General features: G+C 47.3%; 1 protein-coding gene across 1 annotated transcript in view; it reads left to right on the top strand.

Moving 5' to 3' along the window:
* Window positions 1-25,304, top strand: part of LOC106989763 (transmembrane protein 132B-like) — a 30,492-nt gene extending 5,188 nt beyond the window's left edge. The window contains 4 exon segments of the mRNA XM_015088231.3: window positions 23,185-23,377; window positions 23,814-23,878; window positions 24,302-24,633; window positions 24,636-25,304. Of these exon segments, the coding sequence (XP_014943717.3) occupies window positions 23,185-23,377; window positions 23,814-23,878; window positions 24,302-24,633; window positions 24,636-25,195 (1,150 nt within the window). The 3' untranslated portion in view covers window positions 25,196-25,304.
* The last annotated feature ends 383 nt before the right edge of the window (window positions 25,305-25,687 follow it).

Genomic DNA, 25,687 nt, shown 5'->3' with positions numbered 1-25,687 from the left:
TGTTTTCTTGCCCAGTAGTTGTTAGTTCCAAATTTTTATCAAAGAAAAACACATCATCTGTCTGTAGAAGAGAAGAAAAATAGTGCTTACCATATAGATGGTTGAGAAGGTCAAATTGAGCACCACAATTGCATGTGCCGTGTTCCTTCACACCTGTTCTTTCTAACCCCATGCCCTGGCATCTATCAGGAGTGGACTATGAAAAGATTGAATGAGCAGGACCAGGATGTCAAGAAAGAACTGTGTCTTTCTGGAAATACAGAATGCGCCTAAATGATTCATTGGCAAAGTAAGCATTCTGTCAAAAATATCCAGTCTAAGACCCATGGAATTAGACTCTGAGTTTGCTTTTGTTTTTGCCAATCTGGGAGTAAATTTGCGTGTCCCTTTAGGAATTGAGCTTGTGTGTAGGGATGTCTATAATGTTTTACCTCCGCTTGATTCAAAGCTCCATAGGATAAGAACTCTATCTCATTCACCAATGTTTATCACACACAGAAGTACTAATGTGTATGTAGGACGGATGTATTAGGGAAATCTGTCAGCTAGAGCTGTCCTCACAAAATACCATGGGCTGGGTGACTTAAACAGTAGAAATTCATTTTATCAGTAAGGTTTGAAAGCAAGGTGCTCTCAGGGCTGGTGTCTTGTGAGGCCACTCTTGCTGGCTTTCAGATAGCTGCCTCCTGGCTGTGTCCTCACATGGCCTTTTATCTGTGCACATGCACAGAGGAGGAGGTCCCTAGTGTCTGTCCCTCTTCTTATAAGGACACCGCTTCTATTGCACTGCACCCTAATCACCTCACTGGATCCTCATGACCCCCACCCAGAGGCCCTCTCTCCAAACACAGTCACGCTGGGGTTAGGGCTTCAGCAAGTGAATTTGGGGAGATGCAGTTCATTCCAGAGCTCTTTCCCAAGATGCAGTGAGCTCTCTCTGTGGTCGTTTAGTCTTTGCTAGAACGTCCCTGGGGAAGACCCTGCTGTTGGACATCTTCCAAGAGGACTGGTATCTGGAGCATCTTTGTCAAAGTGATCTGACTTGGGCTTGCAACCTTGGCCCAAGTGGGGTTTTGCTTCATGGGATGCTTTTGTTGCAACAGGGATGATGGTCTGCTCTGAGCACAGCAATGTGCAGGGGGCTTGGTGGGCAACCAGCTGGGATACGGATATGTGTCCTGTCCGTGGAAGGTGATAACCAGCCTGAGGGAAAGAACTAGTTAACTCTTTTTGGAGCTCTCACTCCCTCTCACTCTCACGATGTGCTAGGCACTGCTGACTCATTTAACTCACACATGTTTTTGAGGCAGGTAAGACTATTTATCACGTGATGTTATAGACGTGTGATCAGAGGTGCAGAGACGTTAGGAAACTCACCCCGGGTCGCCCAGTGGGCAGGTGCTCACGGGTGCTTGCAGGCCCCAGAGCTGCCCCTCCCCACACTGCGCATTAATGAATTTTCAGCGTGGATGTGTCGACAGAGGCCGTCCTCAGAAACGAGTAGCCAAAGTACCGTTCCTGCTAGTCCTCCATCAAAGGGATCTGTTAGTTGGAGCGAGCTTTTTTGAGTTTTCAAAAACACTTCTGTATTTAACCACATCACCTCTAAACCTTATATCATTTCTTGTTTTGTTTTTCCTTTTTCTTTCCAGTTTCTTTGAAGGTCTTTTCCAGAAGGAAGACAAATGTGATTTCCAGGGTGCGATTATAGTGCAACCTTTGAGAATCTACCTTTGTGACTGAGGGCTGGGCTGCTGTTTTTCCGTTACTGGTAACTGTATTGTTTGCCAGTGAACCTTGGCTTCCAGAACACCAGAAGCCAGTCCCACATCATCAGCAAGGGGCTGGATTGTTTTTTCATTCTTGGACAGAAATAGCCAAAAACGCTATTGCCGCTCTGGAAGGTGGCGCCTACCAACTTACTCCGCGATAATAAAGTTTTCAGGTTCCCAATATCCACTGGACTGAGCACTAATGAGGTGTCAAAAGACTCCCAAAAAGTTGCATTAACATTTTAAAGGCTTTCCTGCCCCAGGGAAGCATCTTCTTCTCACACTTAGTTTACAATGGGTATGTTTCCTGATAGATGTGCTGTCAGAGAAAATCTGAACTGCTGTTTGCTCAGAAATGCAAAGGAAATTGGTCACTAAGTAGAAGGTGATGTCATCTCTGGAGATGGTCGGAAGCCTGCGGTTCCTGGGTGAATGTGGAATAAGTCCAAATGAGCTCACCTCCCAAGCTCTCTTTAGATGGTTCAACATTGGGTGAATTTAGAGGAAGTGATAAAGTGATCTCTGATCCGCTTCCTGAACGCAGACCCATAGAGGGGCATGCTTGAGCCTTAGTGACGGAGGTGAGGACCTTATGGAAGATTCTGGCTGGAGGCACCTGCACCCAGGTGATACACAATGGCGACCGGCACGTCTACCATAAGCTCTTAGGTTAATTATGGTAGTTTAGTTTTCTGTAGTGGAAACATCACACCGGCTCAAGCATGTTCTCCTTAAGAGGAAGTGTCCTGGCTTATACAACTGAAAACATCATGATGCCACTATACAAAGTTGGGTCAAGGGTCTCTCTGGTTGAACCTGACTTTTTCTAGAACTTTTCATTCCTGAGAGAGGCCCTCTACCTGGGGACGCTGGACCACACTTTAGGTTCCCAGCTGGCTCAGGGCCCCTCCTCTGCCTAGGCTTTTCCTCCTGGCCTCTCTCACTCCACGGCTACCCTGCCTTGCACAGGGATCAGCCTGTTGGCTTCCTGGACTGGTTTTATGAGGATATGCATGGGACAGGTTGGTCCTTCCCTGAGATTCCAGCTTCCTGAGGGCAGGACCCATGTCTAATTTACCTCTGCATTGACGGGGTCTATATGGATGGGGTTTTGGAGTGGTGGTGATCCAGAGCTGATGGCCAAGAAAGATATTTTGAGACATCTTTGGTACAAAAAGGTGGTTTTATTAAAGCACGGGTGCAGAGCCCATGGGCAGAAAGAGCTGCACTGGGGTCTTGACTGGTTGCGTACTGTGGAGTTGGAGGAGGTAAAGTCAAAAGGGGGCACTACCACTAACAATAATAGAATTATTATCACACCTAGGAGCTCACACTAGGTCGTGCAATGAGCACGTTGATATGCACACCAGCAGGTGCACACATATGGAGAATTTCAATCCGTAATGGCAACCATAGGACGTCAGCCCTGGGCTTAGCCTTGGCTGTGGAAACGCAGAAAGTAAGTACGTGGTTCTTAGCTGGGATTTGAGACGTAAGACGGATGCCTCTTCCTTGGCCATGGTGGCCAACACTTCCTGCAAGTTATTGGGCATCATCTCCATCCCACTGGCTAACCCCAGGAGCCGAGAATTTAAATATAAACCGTCAGGCAGTTCAGAGTTCTTGCCTGGCTTTGTTTTCCCTTCTCTCAGTAATGTCGCCATCAGCCACCCCTTTCTGGTTGGAGATAATGGTATCTATTTCCTGGTTTCTGGACTGGAGATAACACCTTGTTCTTAACCTTCGGCTCCTGCTGTGTAGATTATGATTTCAATTAATTAGACAGGTTTTTTTTTTTCCCCCAGTACGGTTTTGGCAACCTCCATTAAGAACGAACATTCTTAAATCCTTTAATGTGGCAAGTTCCCCAGCTTCTCTGCTGGCCCAGAATGTCACCGGAACTTCTCCCTCCTCCTGGGGCAAAGCCTCCCTGGCCCGTCTCCAGCTACCTGCAGCCACCTGTGTCCTCAGGAACACGGGGCTCTCAGAGCTTTGGGGCCCTTCGTGGGCTGCAGGTCTCAGACGCTGCTTAACCCTGGCTCTTACTGCCTTGTTCCTTTTGGAGATGCATTCATTTTGAGCTCAGTGAGAGAAATGAACACCTTCATTTCTGTGGCACGTGGGTGGGTGGCTCAGTTGGTGGAGCGTCAGACTCTTGATTGTCACTCAGGCCATAACCCCAGGGTCATGAGATCGGGCCCAATGTCTGACTCCATGCTCACAGCGTGAAGCCTTCATGGGATTCTCTCTCTCTCTCTCTCTCTCTCTCTCTCTTTCTCTCTCCCCCTTTTCTGCTCATGCCCAGCAGGAAGGGAATTTCATTTTCCTGAGTTTCAGCAAAAGCCCTGGGATTGACTTGACGGGAGCAGTTCACGCCCCATCTTGTTTCCAGCCTGGCTGCTTTGCTCAGGGGACAGGAACGTGATGACTGTCACGTCTGGGTCACCGGCTACTCCTGGATCTGGCTGTATGCAATCGGAACAGACGGAGCATGAGGAAGTGAGGTCTTTCCAGGGAAAATCAGAGCTCTGCCACTCAGAGAAGCAGGAACGACTACCAGGCCATCAGCAGTAATAACAGAGTTCCACTCCGACTTGCCTGGCCTCTTAAAAATGCCGCAAAGCACAGGAGAGAGAGCATTCAAGCTATGACAGCGCTTGATCTCGATGTGATGCTGATTACAGACTCACTATTCTAAGGAACTCCTGTGTCTAGTTCACGTAAGGCTCTCTAGTTCTGAGGGAGGGTATGTCACTATCCCCACTTTACAGAGGGGGAAACTGAGCAAAGGTAAGTAACGCCCAAGACTTCACAAATCATAAGTAGGGGCCTGGATGTGTAGCCAGGCCTGTGCTGTTCTGCCGTCCGTGCTCATAACCACCACTGTATTTTCCCCCTGCTGCAGAAAAGCAAGGTTCGTCTCCTGACTGCTGACTGTGAGGCTCAGCGAGTCGGTTCAACTCCAAGAACCTCAGTTTCTTCCTCTTAAGGGAAAAGATGAGTTCAGGCCGCCTCCCCAGCCCCGTGTGCGCATATGATACAATACTGTTATTCATTAGTCAATCAGCAAACATCGACGTTTCCAGGTACTTCTCCAGGCCAAACAGGCAACAGCAGTGAGTAAGGCATTTCCCATCATTGACAATTTGTAAAATGCCCTTCGTGAAACAAATACACGCTTATTTTTACTATCACTGCCGCTCCTGGGAATAACTCAGTGGGCTTGTGGGTTGTGTCTCTGCAAGTTAGAACAATTTTTTTAGTGTTTATTTATTTTTGAGAGAGAGAGACAGAAGGCCAGTGAGGGAGGGGCAGAGAGCGGGAGACACAGAATCCGAAGCAGGTTCCAGGCTCTGAGCCGTCGGCACAGAGCCCGACGCAGGGCTCAAACTCATGAACCGCGAGATCGTGACCTGAGCCGAAGTTGGACGCTCAACCGACAGAGCCCCCCAGGCGTCCGTGTCTCTGCAAGTTGAAAACCCTAAGTGTGAGGGCATTTTTCCAGGCACGTTGACGACGGTAGAGACCGCAGCTTGGCTGTGTTCAGCCCTTAGTGGAGGCCTTTTACTAAACTTTATAAGATGCTATTAGTCATAACACTGAGGTTGCCAAGCCCTCCCTTTGTGACCATCGTTCTAATACAAAGTGACACTGGGAAGCCCGCAAGGTGAGGCTCGGGCAGGCACTTGGGTAACACCTGTCAGCCCGGCCTCAGCCGTGACAGACGACGCCAGCGGCTCCCGGAGGCACCTGCTCTGTTGTTCCCGTGGCTCCACTTTGCAAAGCTGATCCTGCCATTAAAGGGCTTCATGGTGGAACGGCTGTCTCTGCAAAAGACAGAGCCAGGTGCATTCAGAGCTGTGTGCCAGGAGCTGACGTCCCCTTGCCTGAGAAGCCCCCACCCCGGCTGACCCTGAGCAAAGCAGTGGCCTGGCCCTCTGCTCAGTGTGGCTGAGGGATTCCCAGACCCGTCAGATGACTGCAGCTCCCTGGCAGGTGGCCTGAGAGCCATGGGGCACATTCCCCCTCCTGGCGAGTTCTGGGAGGGACCCGATCCCTCGTCTGCTCTGCTCTGCTTGCTTACCTGGAGCCCAGGGGACTGTGCACTCACTCCCTACTGCCCTTGGACCTGCCGTTTCCCTCTTAGGTCAGGCTGTGTAGACACCCAAAGCCTGCCATCCACTGTCTGTCCGCTGCCCCTCCCCTGCCTCTCTGTTTCTTCCCTGGCCCTGTGCTCGTATTTTGACCTCACCATTGAAATAAAATGCTCATTCCCTCCCATTTCATATTGCTGATGATGCATTTCAGACAGTCTTTAGAATTGTGATTACATGTGGGTAGATATGCTGCATAGACGTGTATACTGCAGAGTGCAGCGCCCGGGCCACCTGGCATTGGTCTGGGTCCTGGTGTTATTACATCGCACCTTACCTCGGCCAAGTCGTGCCAAGTTTCCAAGCCCAGCTGCATGATCGCCTCCAAATACCGATCTCCTACTCAGTACAGTGTCTTCTTGTTTGTTTCATGGCCAGTATGAGACGATTTTCCGGTTTTCCCAAGTTCCTCCAGACTGGCCTTTCTTTACGGCAACCAGGAAGGTAGAGATTGGAGAATTATTTTATTCGCTTTTTGTCAAAAAATTTTAACGTTTATTCATTTTTGAGAGACAGAGAGTGAGTATGGGGGGTGGGTGGGTGACAGAGAGAGACGGAGACACAGAATCCGAAGGAGGCTCCAGGCTCCAAGCTGTTAGCCTGATGGGGGGCTTGAACTCACAAATCGCAAGATCATGACCTGAGCTGAAGTTGGACGCTCAATCGACTGAGCCACCCAGATGCCCCTTATTTGCTTTTTAAAAATTTATTGATAGGGGCAGCTGGGTGGCTCAGTCGGTTAAGCGTCCGACTTCGGCTCAGGTCATGATCTCACGGTTCGTGGGTTCGAGCCCCGTGTCGGGCCCTGTGCTGACGGCTCAGAGCCTGGAGCCTGCTTCGGATTCTGTGTCTCCCTCTCTCTCTGCCCCTTCTCCACTCACTATCTGTCTGTCTCTCTAAATAATAAATAAACATGAAAAAATTTAAAAAAATATCGATTAATTTGGGGAATGATTCTCCGGTGCCTGGTTCTCTCCTCCAGCATTTTTCATCAGTTATTTAAAGTGATGGATCCTATAGGCCTTTCAGATACAAGTGATAGAGTCTCCATTTCACCGTAACTAAGGCTCTGGGAAGTTTATGTGCCCACATCAGTTGAGTACCAAACAAGTAAAACGAGGTTTGAGTCCCGATTCGTCCCGCTCCAGAGTCTGTGTTTGGTCGGCTCAGAGATACCACCCAGGAGGATACAAACTCAGGAACACTTGGCGAATCTCCGGGATTTTTTCATGGGGTGGTGTATTTGTGAGGGGCCCCGTGGATTGTGACAGCATACGGGCATCGCAGCGGATGCCAAAGGATTCCGCTGAGCACAGGAAGATCAATCAGAGTCTTGGACCCTCTGGGGAAGCACGTGGAAAAGCCAATACTTCTGCACAGAACCAGGCTTATGGTAGTCACCTAGGGTAGCATGATAAGGGGTACAGCAAAACGAGACAAAAACGGAACAAAACAAGAATACGGTCCAATGGGAAACGTTTAGAGAGGGTCTTTCTGCGCAAAGAAGGCATCCTTCAAGACTGAATCAATGCGCATTCTCATATTCTGCATTATCCACATGTTCATTAAAAAATCAGTGGCCGGACCGATCAATGCAACTGCAGGGGCCGAGACCTGTCAGCACAGAGACCACACATTGCAGAGAAGTAGGCACCTGCTCTCCAGGAAGAAGGGGTTCTTTCAGGTCCAATCAATAGGCGACATCTGCAGCCTGCGTAACCCATGGAATGCTGATAGAGCTGTTTGAAAACGCCGGGGCTAATCAGTCCTGTTGTTACTTGATTTAACTTCGGGAATTGCCTTGTTTCATTGATGGAAAGGGAGCAGGATTAAGAGGGAAAAGAAAATGCTTTTCATATGCGATCCAGGCAAGACAGTGTGAGATGAAAATCAACTATTTTAACATGGGAACGCCCCCTTTGTAGGACGGGGGGTTTTGGGGCTTGACTTGCAGATGGGGGCAGGCGGGTCCCCCTGGCAGGCTGGAGGGCAGTGGTCAGCTTCAGGCACAGGCTTTGCAAGTCCCCGGTGTGAGTGTGCTGTCGGGACCCTCGTCATAAGTGCTGGGTTTGAGCTAATCGAAGGTTTCCCAATCCTGACAGTTGAAGTCTGATACTTCTTTCTCAGGAGGGTCTGTGCTGTGCATTGTAGGGGATTTACACGCATCTCTAGCGTTTACTCACTAAATGCCAGTGGCCACCACCTGCCTGAATTGTGACAACCCAAAATACCCCCCAGAATAGCTTTACGCTAGAGGTAGAACTGTCCCTGGGTGAGAACCACCGAATTCTACCTCCAGAAGAAAGATGGGATGGAGGGGAATATATTGGACCCCGTAAGCCCATGTTTAGAAGTTTGGGGCTTTAGGGATGATCAGCAGCCAGAGATGAAACCATTGCCAGACACTGTCTATGCATCTCTTACTTCTCGACACCAGTTATCTTTCTCCTGACAAGCTTGTCCATGCAATTGGGACTGTGGCCGCAAGTAGCTTCAAGCTCATATCTGTGCAACTCTATGATCAGGAAGGAAAAGAATCTTTTCCAACGAAGTTCAGTCCAAAAGCTCCCACAAAGGGCTCTGGTCCAGCTTTGGTAACACATCTGACTGTAAGTGACTTCTAAGCTGTCTGTGTTGGGAGGGAGCTGAGGGATTCTGTTGGCTCACATGCTCTCTTGTTGGGCAGGCCTCCTGCCAGGGAGAAAGGAGGAAGTTTTTCTGATCGGTTCATTCACTCATTCATTCATTCATTCATCCACTTGTCTGTCCATCCAACTATCCATTCACCGACCTGTCCATCCATCCATCCATCCATCCATCCATCTACCCATCCATTTTTCCATCCATCCATACATGCATCCATCCAGCCATCCACCTGTTCATATATCCATCCATTTTTCCATCCATCCAACCATCCATCCATCCATCCATCCATCCATCCACCCGTCCATCCATCCATCCATCCATCTATCCATCCATCCAGCCAGCCACCCATCCATCCATCCACCCGTCCATCCATCCATCCACCCGTCCATCCATCCATCCATTCACCGACCTGTCCATCCATCCGTCCATCCATCCATCCATCTACCCATCCATTTTTCCATCCATCCATACACGCATCCATCCAGCCATCCACCTGTTCATATATCCATCCATTTTTCCATCCATCCACCCATCCATCCATCCATCCATCCACCCACCCATCCATCCATCCATCCACCCGTCCATCCATCCATCCATCCATCCATCTATCCATCCATCCATCCATCCATCCAGCCACCCATCCATCCATCCACCCGTCCATCCATCTACCCATCCATCTACCCATCCATCCATACATGCATCCATCCAGCCATCCACCTGTTCATACATCCATCCATTTTTCCATCCATCCACCCATCCATCCATCCATCCATCCAGCCATCTACCCATCCATCCATCCATCCATCCATCTACCCGTCCATCCATCCATCCAGCCAGCCAGCGAGCCACCCATCCATCCATCCACCTGTCCACCCATCCATCCATCCATCCATCCAACCATCCACCCATCCATCCATCATCACTCATATACTCTGTGCCATTCCTTGTCCTGTGTGTGGAGGATATGAAGATGAATTGCATATTTGTGTCCTGCCTCTGACAGGTTTCTGGTCTGCTTTTACTAGATGTTCAGCTAAAACTGAGACGGAGAACTAAGTTATCTCAATGGGTGGTGACAGTACACTCTTCAGTGATTTGGGAAATGAATGAAAATGGCCTGGAAGTAGATACAGAGGTTAGGAGGGAGCAGATGGAATCTGATTAGGAAGACAATGAGAAATAAGGCATTCTCAGCATTGAAAAAGCATCTGTTAATTGTTGTTGTTTTCTAATGCCCAATGTGCTTGGGCAAATAGGGAGATACCAGTTTTCTTGAAGCACAGATAGCGGGAGAGGCACTGGGGTGTGTGCAGGAGGACGAGTGTGAAGTTGAGCAAAGGAGTTTGGAGTTTAGCCCCTGGTCAGAGGGGAGACCCAGGACAATGGCCATCGGGTGATAGAGTTTTTGAAAATGAGCCTTGGAGATAATGAAATTCAGGCAATCGTGTAGGAGGTGGGTAGGAGAGAGGGAAGAGTATTTTGGAAGGTTCTCTTGCAAGGAGGGGAACAATCCACTGGAGGGCTTGAGAGGAGACCAGAGAGAAACAGTGGTGACAACTGAGTTGAAGAGTTAGAGCAGAAAGAGCTATAATATCCTCAAAACCTCCCTTCCCTCCATCCCATGACCATGACCATGATTGCAAGGTCCTGCCCAACCGCTACACTCCTTGACCCCCTTTGGCTTCCTTTATAGCGTCTGCCTCTAGCTGACCTTCTCCTTCAACTGGCGTATTTGCTTGATCCTGTCTGTCTCCCGCAACAGAACGTGATCTTTGTGAGTTCTCACGTGTCTCTGTTGTTCGCATCGGCCCCATGTCTAGCACAGCACCTGGTCCCTCCAGGGTGTTCAGTAAATATTCACTGAGCTTGTTCATTCACCCACCTATTATTCATGTATCCAGTCACTACTCAATCGTGCATATACCCAGTCATATGTTCAATGCACCATTTAAAGACTGCCTTCTCCAGTTGTTTCATGAAAAAGAACATTCTTAGTGGGTATGTGGGTGTTTGAAAGGAAATAATGTCTAAATCTACAAGCAGAAACTGATAGATACTTCAACTGGTGCTTCTGGGTCACAGTTTAGACCCTGCAATTCACTCCTCAGTGGAGAATTCTTCCTTTTGACAGGCAATCCAAAGAAAGAAGATCTTCTTAAGTATTTTCCTGTGGATGGGTAGAGAAGTCTGGAATGTGACAGCTCGTACTTTGGGTGGAGGGTTTGCTCTCAAAATCATGGCCGCCGAAGATGTCGAAATTGGGATACTCAGACATTGTTGGTGGGAATGTAAATAGGGCCACTGCTCTGGGAAACAGTTTAGCAGATCCTGAAAACATTAAACGTGGAGTTCTCACGTGACCCAGCAATCCCACTTGTAGGCGTATATTGAAGAGACATGAAAATGTAAGTCCTCATAGGCAGAAACTGTTACGTGGATGCTCATGGCAACTTTATTCATAATATCAAAAAAAAAAGGAGAAATAGCCCAAGTGTCCGTTTTCCCCTGGGGGGTGAAACACATGTGGTCTATCCAGATAAGAGGCCATTACTCAGCTGTAGAAAGGAATGAAGCCCTGATCTATGTTACAACGTGAATGAGCTTGAGAACATGATGCTGAGTGAGAGAATCCAGGCACCAAAGGGCACATAGAGCAGGATTCCATTCGTATGAAATGTCTAGAGTAGAAAAATTCATAGAAACAGAAAGTAGACTCGTGGTCGCCAGGAGCTGGCGGGGGGAGAGGAGTGAGGAATGAAGCGATGTCTAAGGAGTACGCGGTTTCTTTTGTGGGTGACAAAAATAGTCTAACAGTAGATAGCGATTATTGCAAACTGTGAATCTACCAAAACCCATCCACTCGTCCACTTTACAAGGTGAATTTAATGATAGGTGAATTTTATCTTAATTTGTAAAAAGCACGGCTGAATTCTCATGGGCCATGTAAGCAGGTTCAATGGGAGGAGAACACTACGGAGGTTCTCAAGCCACAGATGCCCCTTCTGTCCGCAAGGGAGAGAGTTGGTGCAGATAACTATGTGGGCAACATCAGGATTATTACTTCAAAAGAGGGAGTTGGATTTATGGAGAAGTATGGATACTAAATTATTTATTTGAAATGCTGCTTGTGTGATTTTTGGCACTAACACAAAAGAGACGAGGCAGCCACGGGAGCCCGGGTGGCTCAGCTGGTTGAGCGTCTGACATCAGCTTGGGTCACGATCTCACAGTTTGTGGGTTTGAGCCCCGCGTTGGGCTCACCACGGTCAGTACAGAGCCCGCTTCACATCTTCGGTTCCCCTCTCTCTGTGTCTCTCTCCTGCTCACCCTCTCACACTCAAAAATAAATAAAATATCAAAAAGAATTAAAAAAAGACATCGTTGCTGCCGAGAAGCACCTTGGAAGCTTTGTTGTTATTAGGGTTTGAAGAGCCTTCGGAACCTTCTAACGAATTCGGATTTGAATTTATAGCAAAAATGGGAGAGGTAAGACACGCGTATCACAGCTCCCTAGCTCCTGTCCCAGGAAGACATCACTAATCAGTCCTTGCACGCCTCTCCCCAGAGTCCAGACTCCTTCTCAGGACAAGCCCCCAGCGCCTGTGAGGATCCTTCTACACTCACAAATGCGATGAAACCTTTCCTATTTATGGTACAGTCTGTGGGCGCCGGGAGCAGTATCAAATAAGGACTGCAGCATAATGTCCGCGAGGGACACCTTTGTTCCAGATGATTTCATACACTGAAAAAATAACAATAAACCCACCTGCTTCCCTGGGCGTTGGAGGCATACTGTCAAGGAAAGCATTACGCCCAAGGCTGTAAAATGCCAATTCTTGAGGCAAAAACAGTCCCAAGACTTGCTTTGTTCGGCCAGGAGCCTTCTTTACAGTTTCCCCGTCAGTGGCCGGTGTTGAAACTTGATAGATTTCGCTCTCTACCTGGATTTCCTGTTTCTTTCGAAAAGCAATCAGGCGCCCTCAAAGAGCAGTGTTAGCACTCCTGTGTGAAAGCAACTCATCCCAGCTGTGGTGGCCGCCTCCCTCGAGTGAAAGTCTCCTTCCGGTTTGCCTTGTCCCAATACCCCAGGCCCGTCACACCCACCCGACGGGCCACTCAGGGCTGTGTTGTGCTGTGTGTTGTGTTGTGTCTGCTTACCTAGTCTGAACACTATTTCACGCCACTCCTTTATTTATGAGAATTGATGGGTAAATTACCTTCTTGCCAATTGAAGGCTGCTGTGGATGTACAGGGTAATAGGATGATGAGTTCGCTTTGCTTCATTCGTGTAAATCTAGACGTTGGATCACGCAAGGATCGGGTGTCATCTCACCCTGGCGGTGTGGGGGAGGCGGGACTGGAGGTACAGTGGATGTACCACACTACCCAATCAAGATTTGTTGCCATGGATGAGCTCAGTGCTTGCGGACACGACTTTCTCGGGCAGTTCAGAGAAAGTCTCTCGTAGGCAAGGGTTTCATTAACCTCTACTCGTGGCGGAGGGAACACAAGCGCCATCAATGGTCCCGCAAGGTGATGCCGAGAACATTGCTTGTGCACCCAGAATTTCCCCACGAAGGGCCGGGGCTGGGCTGGATTCTGAATTTCCAGTTCCCTTGAGAACGACTCCGTGAAGAGTGTGAGTGTGGAGGTCCAGCCTTCTCTTGGAGGTGGGGAGCACGCCTTGCGTCTGCCGGGCCCTGTCCGCTTGGGACTTTCAAAGTCCCTCTTCCAATGTCTCTTTGTGGAACAGGTGGTCGAGAGGCCACTGCTTGCGTTTACTTCTGTCCTTTTCCTGGGAATCACAGAAATAAACTCTTCCGCTATTGGTACCTTAAGTTCACCGTGCGTGAGTCTCTGATTTCCCAAGCACTTTTCCTAATAGACATTACCTAAGTAGCTGTCGTAGAAGTTGGAAAAATTCTGTGGAACTTCCCCTTATTTTTCCCCTTGAAAACCTGTTTATCCTGCCAAAATACCTTATGAATGTGTGTGTGTGTGTGTGTGTGTGTGTGTGACTAATTTGCGTGCAAGCCCCGAACATCTAAGCCTTAGCTTCAACATCTGTGCCAAGGGAGCCTAATTAACAGCGCGTCTCCCCAGCAGGCCCAGTGCGCGCAGTCAGAGCGGGCGCAAGAAGCCGGGCACAGCCATATGCTGGGCTCTCACCAGATAAGCACCCCCTAATCCCTTCTGGGGCACCGTTCGATGAACGTGAAGTGCTTGGATCTTTTGCTAAGCTAACAAGCATTGGTGGTGCTTTTAAAATCCCCCGATGCCAAGGGATGAGACGCTAAAATGAAAGCATCCTACAAATAAGGGTACGCTAAACTTAGTACTGAGCCATAGTCTGGCCTGGGACGCTCTGAAGTTTTAATAAGGAATAATTTGGGGAAGATACGTATCTAGAAATAACAAAACCTTACTGAACGTGTTTTGGGGCAGGGGCACCTGGGAGGCTCAGTCGGCTGAGCATCTGACTCTTGATTTGGGCTCAGGTCATGATCTCACAGTTCGTGGGATTGAGCCCTGAGTTGGGCTCTGTGCTGACAGCGCGGAGGCTGCTTGAGATTCTCCCTCTCCCTCTCTCTCTGCCCCTCCCCTGCTAGTGCACGCACGTTCTCTTGTTTTCTTTCGCTCTCTCTCTTTGTCAAAATAAATAAATAAACATTAGAAAACAAGACAGTGTTTGGGGACAGAGCTTTTTCCCTAGAGGAAAAAAAACTAACATGTCTTAGCTTTGCCATAGTGATGGCCCGTCGGATAGAGCCCAGGCCTGTCCTGTGCCATCTAATGGAGCTTGGCTGAGAGAGTTATCAGGGAGTCCTTCTGTGCAGATGTCGTGCGTGTCTCTAATTAAGGTGAACGGTGAACCCCTCTCGTGGTTCTGAGAGGAAAACAGCCAGTGAACGTGTTCATCCCCCAGGCCCCCCAGGAGCTTTAGGGAAATACAATTAAAAACAATATCTTCTGCCAACTCAGAAAACCTCTCCAAAAAAAAGCAGAGGAGAAAGAAAACGATTTCATTATTGAGTCCGTATTAAACCAGAACGTGATGCGCATCACAGGCAATTTGCTGAGAGATTTGCAAAGGTAGAAATGTCACATTTAAAAAAAATTTTTTTAACGTTTATTTATTTTTGAGACAGAGAGAGACAGAGCATGAACGGGGGAGGGTCAGAGAGAGAGGGAGACACAGAATCTGAAGCAGGTTCCAGGCTCTGAGCTGTCAGCACAGAGCCCGACGCGGGGCTCCAACTCACGGACCGTGAGATCGTGACCTGAGCCAAAGTCGGACGCTTCACCGACTGAGCCACCCAGGTGCCCCGAAATGTCACCATTTTATACAGCCCAGCAGACATAATCCATTTCATACATGTTCTCATAATAAGTCAATTTTTCTCATTTTTAAATTTGATTGGCCCCAGAGAACCCTGATAAGTTTACTAATCGCTACATACTCTGTGTGTAGTGCTTAGGAGAGTGACTGTCAGACCTGAGGACACGGGCAGTCAGGAGAAGGGACAATGGGCCCAGAGCCCCCCTGGTTCAGGTCCCTGCACGAAGCCGGCAATCCTGCCCCCCTCCCCTCCTTGGGAGTTTAGTTGGAAGACCATGGATCAGTCACGAAGTTCTCACTGCACGCTCCTTCTCCTGTGTCCCAACTGGACCCCACTGCTTGACGGAGAAGGGCTGTGGCTCCTGTCCTGTGTATTTGTGCTGGGCTATTAACCCAAATCGGTTAGGAACACCTGTCTTACATCCAGGTGTCATGAGCCTGACACGAGGCTCAATCTCACGAAGCCTGAGAACGTGACCTGAGCCAAAATCAAGAGTCAGATGCTTCACTGACTGAGCCGCCCGGGCACCCCTTCCCCAAAACACGTCCAATAAGGTCTCGCTCTTTCTAGGTAAGTATCTTCCAAAAATGATTCCTTATCAAAACTCAGCTCAAATCCTGACTCTGTCTCTTGCTGGCTCTGTCCCCTTGGCCAGCTGGCCCCTCTTAGCTTCAGTTGGTGCGTTCTGATGGAAAAACCAGGATACTTCATGTTACACAGTTATTGTGAGGATTGAATGCATACAGGACATACTAAGTTCTAAGAACGATGCCCAGTGCACGGACAGCGCTCCACATAGGCTCCTGACTATTAGCCCTTCTCTGATTTCAGGGGTTCCTGGCTTATAAGGCAAACCCAAAAATGTAGGCAAGTGCTCCTTAAGGGGTGGAGACTAACCGTTTTTGCAAACTACGGAAGACATATTAAACAGCCTTTAGGTTTGAATCAAAAATGACCGTTAAAAAAAAAAAATTAAAAAAAAAAATGACCGTTAAAAGTTTTTTTAAGGAGCACCTGGGTGGTTTCGTCAGTTGAGCGTCCAACTCTTGGTTTCAGCTCAAGTCACGATCTCCCGGTTCGTGGGTTCGAGCCCCACCTCGAGCTGTGTGCTGACAGCGTGGAGCCTGCTTGAGATTCTCTCCCTCCCCTTCTCTCTCTGCCCCTCCCCAGCTCATGCATTCTCTCTCTGTGTCTCTCTCGCACTCTCTTGCTTTTTCTCTCAAAATAAATAAACATCAAAAACAGCTTTTATTGATGTATTTTACATGTCTGCATAGAGATGTGTGCATTTTCCGTGTACGTGTGAGAAACATACCATCCAATTCTGTAGCTTTTCTTCCTTGATATGTTGTCAGGTTGAGGGCAGGGTGGTAAGGGGAGTTACAATGCACGGCCAGGCTTCCTGCCGTTGAGACAGATCGATTCGGTGGCAAACTCAGCGAAGGGCAGGGATGAGCACACAGACTAAACCCTCCTTTCCCTTTTTGAAGACAGCGACATGGTGGGAAGCGTGATGGCAGGCGCCGTGTGAGTCCCGGACCTGCCGCTTCCGGCTCGACGACCCTGGGCCGGCTACCAGTGCTGCCCCATCCTCGGCTCCCTCTTATGCAACTGGGAAAGGCAACAGCACTCCGGATTATAGTTCTACAATCCGAGAGCTCCGTTTTCTACAACATAAATATGTGTAATGCATGTAAAACGCTTATGTTCTGTAAATGTAACGTGTGCGTGAAATACACGCTAACCCATAAAGCATGCATAGAAATTGTACCTATACTATGTAACATTAAGATACATAATGAATACATAATGCAAACAAATGCGACATATTTATATGTTATGTAAATATAAAATATGCATGAAATGCACAGTGAGCCATTAGACACAAATTATATGTAATTACGTACATACTCTGTAGAGTATAATACTAATAATGGGATATATAATGCATCATTCTATGATATACATACAAATTGTATATAATTACTAGACATATATGCTCTGTATAGCATAATGCTAATAATACACTATACTGTATTGTAGTATAATATACACAGTATATGTGTATACATATACGTATGTATACGTACATAATAATATATTATTAGTATTATACTCTACAGAACATATCTGTATAGTCTTACACTATATATAGTATATATGTATAGCCATATACTATATTACTATACATAATATATATCACTATATATTACGTTGTGTATTTGTATATATAGTGACTATACATGTATATTAAACACGCACACAGAGTGTCTAACCAGCACAACCCCTCCTGTGACCACCCCAGGTGCTTTGCCCAACCCCCGTCCTGTGACCACCCGAGGTGCTTTGCCCAGGTGATGAGCTGAATGGCACAGGCACTGTGACCTGGAGTTAGGCTACTCTTGACCGTATGAGGGTAAGTCAGAAGGAGGACCATCTGCTTCCGACCACAGTTGTCCACAGGTGAGTGAAACTTTGGATCAGGGGGGCGACTGCACTGTCTGCCCCCATCTAGAATCATTCATACCTCTAAGAAGCCCGGCTCCTTGTAATGGCAAATGATATTAGAAACCAAAAGATTCCGGAGAAGTACCAGAAAAGCAATGAGTGGGGTTAGAAAAATGTGCGGCAAAGGGCAGACACGTTACACGTATGAACACACATGTAAATATCTGTCGTTGCTGGGGCTGGGGAAGGGCAAGTAGAGACCCACGTCTGGGAGACAGTGGAGAGAAGCCAGGGACGCTCCTCCAAGGGGGGACGTGGCCGCCCTCCACCTGCAGGGTGCGTGCGCATCCCAGGGCCCTGCACCTGAGGCGGTGGGGGCGGGTCTCATGATGGTTCAGGAGGCTCTAGCGGAGGGGGCTGCCCTTGACCTCAGGAAGAACACTGCTGCCTGTAGACAGAACATCTGCAGAAATACCACCTTCCCGGAGACCAATTTCTCTCAGTGAAACTGCCAGGGTGGTGGGTGGGGCAGAACTTCTGGAGAAAAATCATGACCCGACACTCCCTGTTTTTCAGGATGAGAGAAGTTTTCTGTTTTACGCTGGGTTTGCTTTGGCCTTTTCGATGGTCACTAATGGAACATTTAAAAGTCAACTTGTGAATCCTTTCTCAGATCCTGGACTGAACTTAGGTGGCCAGGGACAAACTTGAAACTTGCGGTGAATGCTTTCCATCTGCCCCGTTGATATCAGCAGGTGGGGTCCCTGTCTGCCCTGCAGATTGTTGGGGCGTGGGGTTTACAGGCACATCTCCCCCATGGGAGAGTGGTGACCTACATGGCCTGGGAGAATGGCCCTGGTGGGGAGTATTTACTTATCTATCTATCTATCTATCTATATATCTATCTATCTCTCTATCTATTTATTTATAATGTGGGGGGGGATTAAACCCAAATTCCCAAATACCTTGCTCCTGTGGCTGAACCTTTTCCTTAATTACGTTTTGTGTGATCTGGAAAGCATATGTATATATTACATTACAAAAATGTGTTAGGAGGGTAAATCTCCTAAGTAAGGTGTTCTTACCACAATAAATTTAAATTTAAATTTAAATTTCTGACAAATTGGGTGCCTGGCTTCCCCAGGGAATATAGAGGTTGAGAATAAGTGAGTAAGATTCAAAGGTCGTTTTTCTAGCTGCTCCCCTTGCCAGCTGTGGGCCTGCATTCCCTGTACCCAAATACTTGATCAAGAGACACGGGGGGCCCACGTTCAAGCAGCGGACTTGGTTGCTAACAAAACCAAACAAAACAAAAAGCAGCGACATAAATTTGCCTTTATCATAGCTCTTCCGTAGCAGGTGTAGCCGAGTCTATCAAGAGACAGCCAGTATAAACACCCTGGAGGGAGAAAGAAGAAAACTTTCCCAAATATCATTGTAAATAAGTGATTTTTGTTGTTGTTTTGTTTTGACTTCAGAAATAGCTATCAGCTCATGGAATCAAGCGTTTCTGAGGCAATGAATCCCCCAGCATGGGGACATAATGAGGGAGCCGATAACTGCCTGGGGCTGAGTATCTGATTTTCGAGACAGAAGAGAAGCTGAAATGAGGAGACGAAGTGCCTATTCTATGGGTAAACAGGAAGTGGGTTAGAGAGGAAAGCGTTTATGTCCCATGAAGTCTAACAGCCACTTAAGTGGATGCTATTATTTGACAAGACAGTGTGGGCTGCTAATGGCCGCTTCGCTTCTCTCCCTGCTTGGCAGCCGCGCAGACTGAAATGACAGAAGAGGAGTCCTTCTTAGTGACGGAAGGATGCAGGGCCGTGCACGCTAGGTGGCGGCCGATGTCCCCCTGGGAGACCATGGGCGACCGGAAGTAGCTCCGTGGCTGGAAACCAAGTAAATGTGCGAAGGCATAGCAGTGATGGTGGTCTCCAATGTTGCCCCAGGAGCCGATGCCATGCTGGACGCTGCCTGTGACGCTGTGAATTAGAACAGATCTGTGTTTTGGTCTTTGTGTTTGGTTCCTGGCTCACAGCCCTAAGACCCTTGGGATTTTCTAAGTGATGAGAGCGATTTTGAGCATCTTTTGTTATAATCGTTGATCTTCTGTCCTAGGCTGAGAGTCATAAAGGCAGAATAAGTGTTTGTTATTCATAACGAGCCCCTTTCAACCGCACAGGTTCCCAGCCATCCTGTCTCCCGCCTCTCCTGGAGCCCAAGCTGACCTCTGTGAGGTCCCCACTCACACCTGTCCTTGAGACGTTAATAACACCATCTCTTAAATTCTATTTTTTTTAATGTTTATTTATTTCTGAGACACAGAGAGACAGAGCATGAATGGGGGAGGGGCAGAGAGAGAGGGAGACACAGAATCAGAAGCAGGCTCCAGGCTCCGAGCCATCAGCCCAGAGCCTGACGCGGGGCTCGAACTCACGAACCGTGAGATCATGACCTGAGCTGAAGTCGGACGCTCAACCGACTGAGCCACCCAGGCGCCCCAATTCTATTTTTTAAAATACAATTTATTGTCAAACCGGTTTCCCTGCAACCCAGTGCTCATCCCAACAGGTGCCCTCCTCAATGCCCATCACCCACCCTCCCTTCCCTCCCACCCCCCATCAACTCTCAGTTTATTCTCAGTTTTTAAGAGTCTCTTATGGTTTGACTCTCTCCCTAACTTTTTTTTCCTTCCCCTCCCCCATGGTCGTAACTTTCTCAGATTCACATAAGAGTGCAAACATATGGTATCTGTCTTTCTCTGCCTGACTTACTTCACTTAGCATAATACCCTCCAGTTCCATCCACATTGCTGCAAATGGCAGGATTTCATTCTTTCTCATTGCCAAGCTGTATTCCATTGTAAGCTGGCCTCAGGTCAAACAACATGGCATGATTTGTTCCCCCTTCCTGCTACAACCACAGCAGAGGTGGGCACCCCCAATTTCCCAGGTGAGGAAAATGAGGATCAGAGCACGCACATGCCTTGTCTAAGTTAGCGTGGAACAGGGGCTAGTTTTGTTACATTTGGAGCTCAAACTACTGCTTCCCAAACTGCTGCCCATTGGAATCGCCAGGGGCTCTTTGAAATATATGGATGCCTGGCTCTAACCTCAAGACACTCTGATTACATTGCCGTGGGCTGAAACTGGGCAGTAGGATCACCCGCAGGCGATTCCACAGTGCAGCAAAGTTCTGGAACTGTTTCCCCGGCTGGGTGGATCCTGCACTTGAGTGAAAACAAGCTGGAAGCACGAGATGATGTCTTTGTTTCCTGTGTTCTGAGCATGAAGCCACAATTCTGGCAAAGTTCTGTGCCAGATGCCAGATGGCTGAAGATGTTGTAGGTGAATCTGTGGATACACACGTTTGGCCAGGAGAGAGCCACGTCCTGACATTGACATTTCATGACCACAGTCCCACACTTTCTGGAAAATTGAGGATATTTCAAACATCCCTAATGTGGGTCATGCTCATTCTGATTTGTATTTAAATTCTAGTTAGTTAGTGTGCAGGGCAATACTGGTTTCAGGAGTAGAATTCAGTGACTCATCACTTACATAAGACATTGTGTTCGTCTCAACAAGTGCCCTCCTTAATACCCATCACTCATCTAGCCCAACCCCCACCTACTTCCCTCCATCAACCTTCAATGTGTTCTCTGTCTTTAAGAGTCTCTTGTGGTTTATTTCCCTCTCTTCTCTCCCCTCCTTCCCATATGTTCATCTGTTTCGTTTCTCAAATTCCACACGAGTGAAATCTTATGGTATTTGTCTTTCTCTGACTGACTTATCTCGCTTGGCATAAAACATTCCAGCTCCAACCACGTCATTGCAAATAGCAAGATCTCATTCTTTTTGATGGCTGAGTAACACTCCTTTGTATATGTACCGCATCTCCTTTATCCATTCATCCGTCAGTGGACATTTGGGCTCTCTCTATAGTTCGGCTATTGTTGATAGTGCTGCTATCACCATCAGGGTACATGTGCTCCCTCAAATCTGTATTTTTGTATCCTTTGGGTAAATACCCAGTAGTGCAATTGCTGGCTGATAGGATGGTTCTATTTTTAGTTTTTGAAGAACCTCCCATAGTGTTCTAGAGAAACTCTTGAGATCAAATATCTCTCCCTTTCCCCAGTGGATGCTAAGTTAAGACACACTTCATGGAAGCAACCTTCTTTCCCTGGTATTAGCGGCTGTCAACCACAGGACGCTTGGCAAAGTTGGGACACTTTTTGTTTGTCACATGCATGTAGAGGTAGCCACATGTTCCATCACGCTATGCTTTCTCTTTTCTTAGACTATTATTGAAGATGCTTCTTAGTTATGTTAATAGGATGGCTGTGAAGAGATTATGCAGCGGATCATTATCTTTACAAAGTGTTTAAATATTTCGTATCACACCCCAATTTAGGGTTTGCCCAAACGTGATTTTGCAAACGCTGGTTTATTGATACTACATTAGTCTAGGTCTGAAACACTCTGGCTGCAAATTGATGCTTTATGAGGTGAAATGACTTTTTAAGGCCATGACGATTCCTTTTTCCACAGAATTTTCTCAGCAAGCTCAGTGATGCCACAAGGCTCTGCAATTGTTGTCTGATAAACATCTAACTACCCAAAGAGAAAGAGAAAGAATGAAATGGGGGAAGAAGGCAAGACGCCATTTCTCTAAATATTTTTAGGAAAAAGATTGTCAAAATGTAACTATTCATTTTGAGGAAAATGTCACATTTTCTGTGCTGTAATGGGCCAATGCCAGCAGGGAGATAATATTCTTTAATTTGGGGGGCATTATCACTAAATGAAGTCAAGGTCTTTGGAGAAAATAACTGACTAACCTTGTATAAATCAAAGGAAGTAAAATGTATTAGGTTGATCTATTTATAATTCCTTTTCACCGAGGGGGTTGCAACTGAACATTAAAAAATGTTCTTCTATGCCATAGGCATTTCAGTGAGTTGTCCTAGCCCAAGACCATCTGTCTGTCCTAAGATCACCAGGTGCAAATCTGTTGTCTGAAAAAGTCAGGTTTACTGACCTACTGCTCTCGGGGAGACAACACACACAGGAAATGTGGGAAACATTATCATTCAAAAGAGATAGATTCTGAAAGGAAGCTGGCAAGGGCTGAGGGCAGGCAAGGCTCTAATCAAGCAGAAAGTGGGTAGCTCCAGGCATGCAGGGCTGCCGGCATCAGTCTGGACCGTGCAGCGGACCCAGGGTCCTGCTTGCTAGCGAAACGCAGGACTCACATACGCGGGGAATGATAGGTTCAGAAACCCATTTTCTGAAATCCTGCACTGGAGTTGGAAATCAGACTTGCTTCTCTGTGTCAGAGTGACTTAGGTCCTCCAGGCAAGAGAGGGACTCATCCTGCCTGACGACAGGATTTCAAAGAGCAAAGTTTCTGATAATCCTTGCGTTTAGAGAACAGTGTTTTGCAGGGGTCAAAAAAGATAGCAGTCACCCCCAAAAGGGGTTGTTCTGATACCACAGCTCTATCGTCCCTGGGAGGAATGTTTCCTGCTAATGTGGCAGGTGACTTCACCCGCATCTGTCATCACAGCCGAATAAAGGGAAGGGCAGGGTTTGGCTTTCTTGGGCTGAGCTCATTCCTAGTTTCCAGAAACTCATTTAGCACTGAGAACACACTTCAGGGTTTAAAGGATGGCGAAAAGAAATGCCTGAAAATAAGGCAGCCACCTGCTTACAAAGCCCCACTTTCTTTTGCAGGCATTTTACCAGTTTCTTTCCTTTTTTCCCCTCATTAATAATGTGTGGAGCACACACTGGAGCTTGGTCGCTTCCTTTGAAGGTCCTCTCCCCGCTCTCTTGACTCCATCCTGGCCGAGAAGACGGTGATCGTCCTGAATGACCGCGTCACCATCGCCGACCTGGGCGTGCAGCTGGTGGCTGGCTTGTCTCTTGCCCTGAAGCCTCACAGAGCGGACAAAAGAGCCATCGTCTCGATGGTGGCTGCCCAGGATGTTCTCCGAGCCCCGCAGCAGGTGGGATCGCAGAGTCCTTTTGTCCCCGGTCGTTTGAAACCACTTCCCTCCCCCGCGTATCTGCAAAGGACATCAGTAGAGCACTTGTGTCTAGGACAGGTCCTTGAAACTCCTTCCTGCTTTCTATGCAGTCTGTCTCATCTTTGAGAAAAGTGTTCAGGACTTTGGATAAATCGTCCGCATATATTTTACACACTGACCATGTGTCCAAATACCACTTTGCAGCTGGTTATCTGTGATGAGGGGGCAGGGAGCACTACTGATAGACCATAACCTAAGGATCACATGTATTCACTTTTCCAAAATAAGTACTCATCAATACTTGCAAATTCTATTTCTGCTACTTAAACAAGTATGGCTAATGGACACCAGACATCTGTTGGTTTATAATAATTACGGGCAACTTTAAACCTCTGCTCCGTCTTTAAACTTGTAGCAAATCCAGTTGAATTATATCAAGGTCACTGTGTCTTTCAAGCATGCCCGTCCCCACACGACATCGTTTCTCAGATACTTCAAATGAGCATGCCTTCCTAATAAAGAATGCTTGAAGTGACATTATCTTGAGCCTGATTAGCTGCACCTGAAATTGATTCAGATGCATCACGTGGTCTTTCATACTCTTTGGAGACTTCAGAATCAAATTCTGTTACACAACATTCGATACGTTAATATACACAGCACTGCATTCACCACGGTCTACACATTTGCTCCTCACACCCGTACGGTTACAGCCCATTATTTACGCCAGTTTGATGTATGAGAGCAACTGATTCAGATTTTAAAACATATTTATTCTTCTCTGCTTCGTATTGAAAACATCTGTCATAGGAAACCACATGTGTGATTTATAAATCTGTGTACATGTTTACACATTTGAAGGAGATGAATTATAACATAATGCCTTAATTTCATTTTTCTTAGTTGTTGGATTTTGTTCAGTGATGGTTCGGTGACACCCTTAGACATTGATGATCCCATGGATTTTTCAGTTACTGTGTCATCATTGGATGAAATGGTGGTGTCTGTCCAGTCAAACTTTCAGTCCCAATGGCCGGTTGTGGTTGCACAGGGTGAAGGGCAAGGTCCCTTGATTAAATTAGAGATGATGATTAGCGAACCCTGTCAGAAGACCAAGAGGAAGAGTGTTCTTGCCGTGGGTAAAGGAAACGTCAAGGTCAAATTTGAACCAAATGTTGATGAGCACCTAGGAGGCACCAACGATATCGAGGGCATCAGTCGGGAATACAAAGACCACTTAATTCCATACAGCGTGAAGGAAACCAGGAGAGAGCGGTTCAGGAGTGGTTCCAACATGGCGCCTCTGTTGGCCAAGAGGAACGTAGCAACAGAAGCACAACCCCACAGTACCCCCTGGAAGGAAAGGATAAGAAGTTGCTCAAGAGTGGCGGTCCAGACGCCTTCACAAGCCTCCCCACTCAAGGGAAGTTACCGGAACCCAATAATCCCAGTGACCTTACAGTGACCTCAAGGGGGTTAACTGATTTGGAGATCGGCATGTACGCTCTGCTCTGTGTCTTCTGCTTGGCCATTTTGGTCTTCTTAATCAACTGTGTGGCATTTGTTTGGAAATACAGACACAAAAGTTTCGCTGTGAGCGAACAAGGCAACATCCCCCATTCCCATGACTGGGTCTGGCTTGGGAATGAAGTAGAACTTCTGGAAAACCCCGTGGACATCACCCTCCCGTCGGAGGAGTGCACAACCATGATAGACAGGGGGCTGCAGTTCGAGGAGAGGAACTTCCTTCTCAACGGCGGCTCCCAGAAGACTTTCCATAGTCAACTACTCTTTTAGAAACATGACTAGGGAAAAATCTAGTCCTCTCTTCAAGATCTGTTTGATTGTCCTACAAGTTTCATTACTTGGGCCTTGTCACCTCTTTCCATTGACTGAGTATCCATGCTGCACGTTCGTTTTCTCCATCTACCCTCACATCAGTGTTCAGGGGCAGTGTGTAAATTCATATCCCTACTTTATCTTTTCTAGTTTTCCTTATTTAAAATAGCTTGAATTATACAAGAGGCTTCACTTAATATATGAGTGTCAATAAAAGAGCGCTATTTAATAAGTTTTACATGAAACTTTTTCCCACATGAATTTTGGGGGAAATGTTGCCATCACAAACATGTTTATTGTGTTTCCTCTGGTCATTATACCTTCATGGGGGAAATAATAGGGGCCCTTCTTGGGTGGGTCCAATCTCTCAAACTACTTCTAGCTCTATTTATGAAGCACTATGAGTATCAATTTTTTTGCACCCAATGTGAAATCTAAAAATAGTGTTTC

This window comes from Acinonyx jubatus, chromosome D3 (genome assembly GCF_027475565.1).
Source record: "Acinonyx jubatus isolate Ajub_Pintada_27869175 chromosome D3, VMU_Ajub_asm_v1.0, whole genome shotgun sequence".
NCBI lineage: Eukaryota > Metazoa > Chordata > Mammalia > Carnivora > Felidae > Acinonyx > Acinonyx jubatus.
Note: the sequence above shows the minus strand (reverse complement) of the source record. Positions and strands in the feature narration are given on the sequence as shown.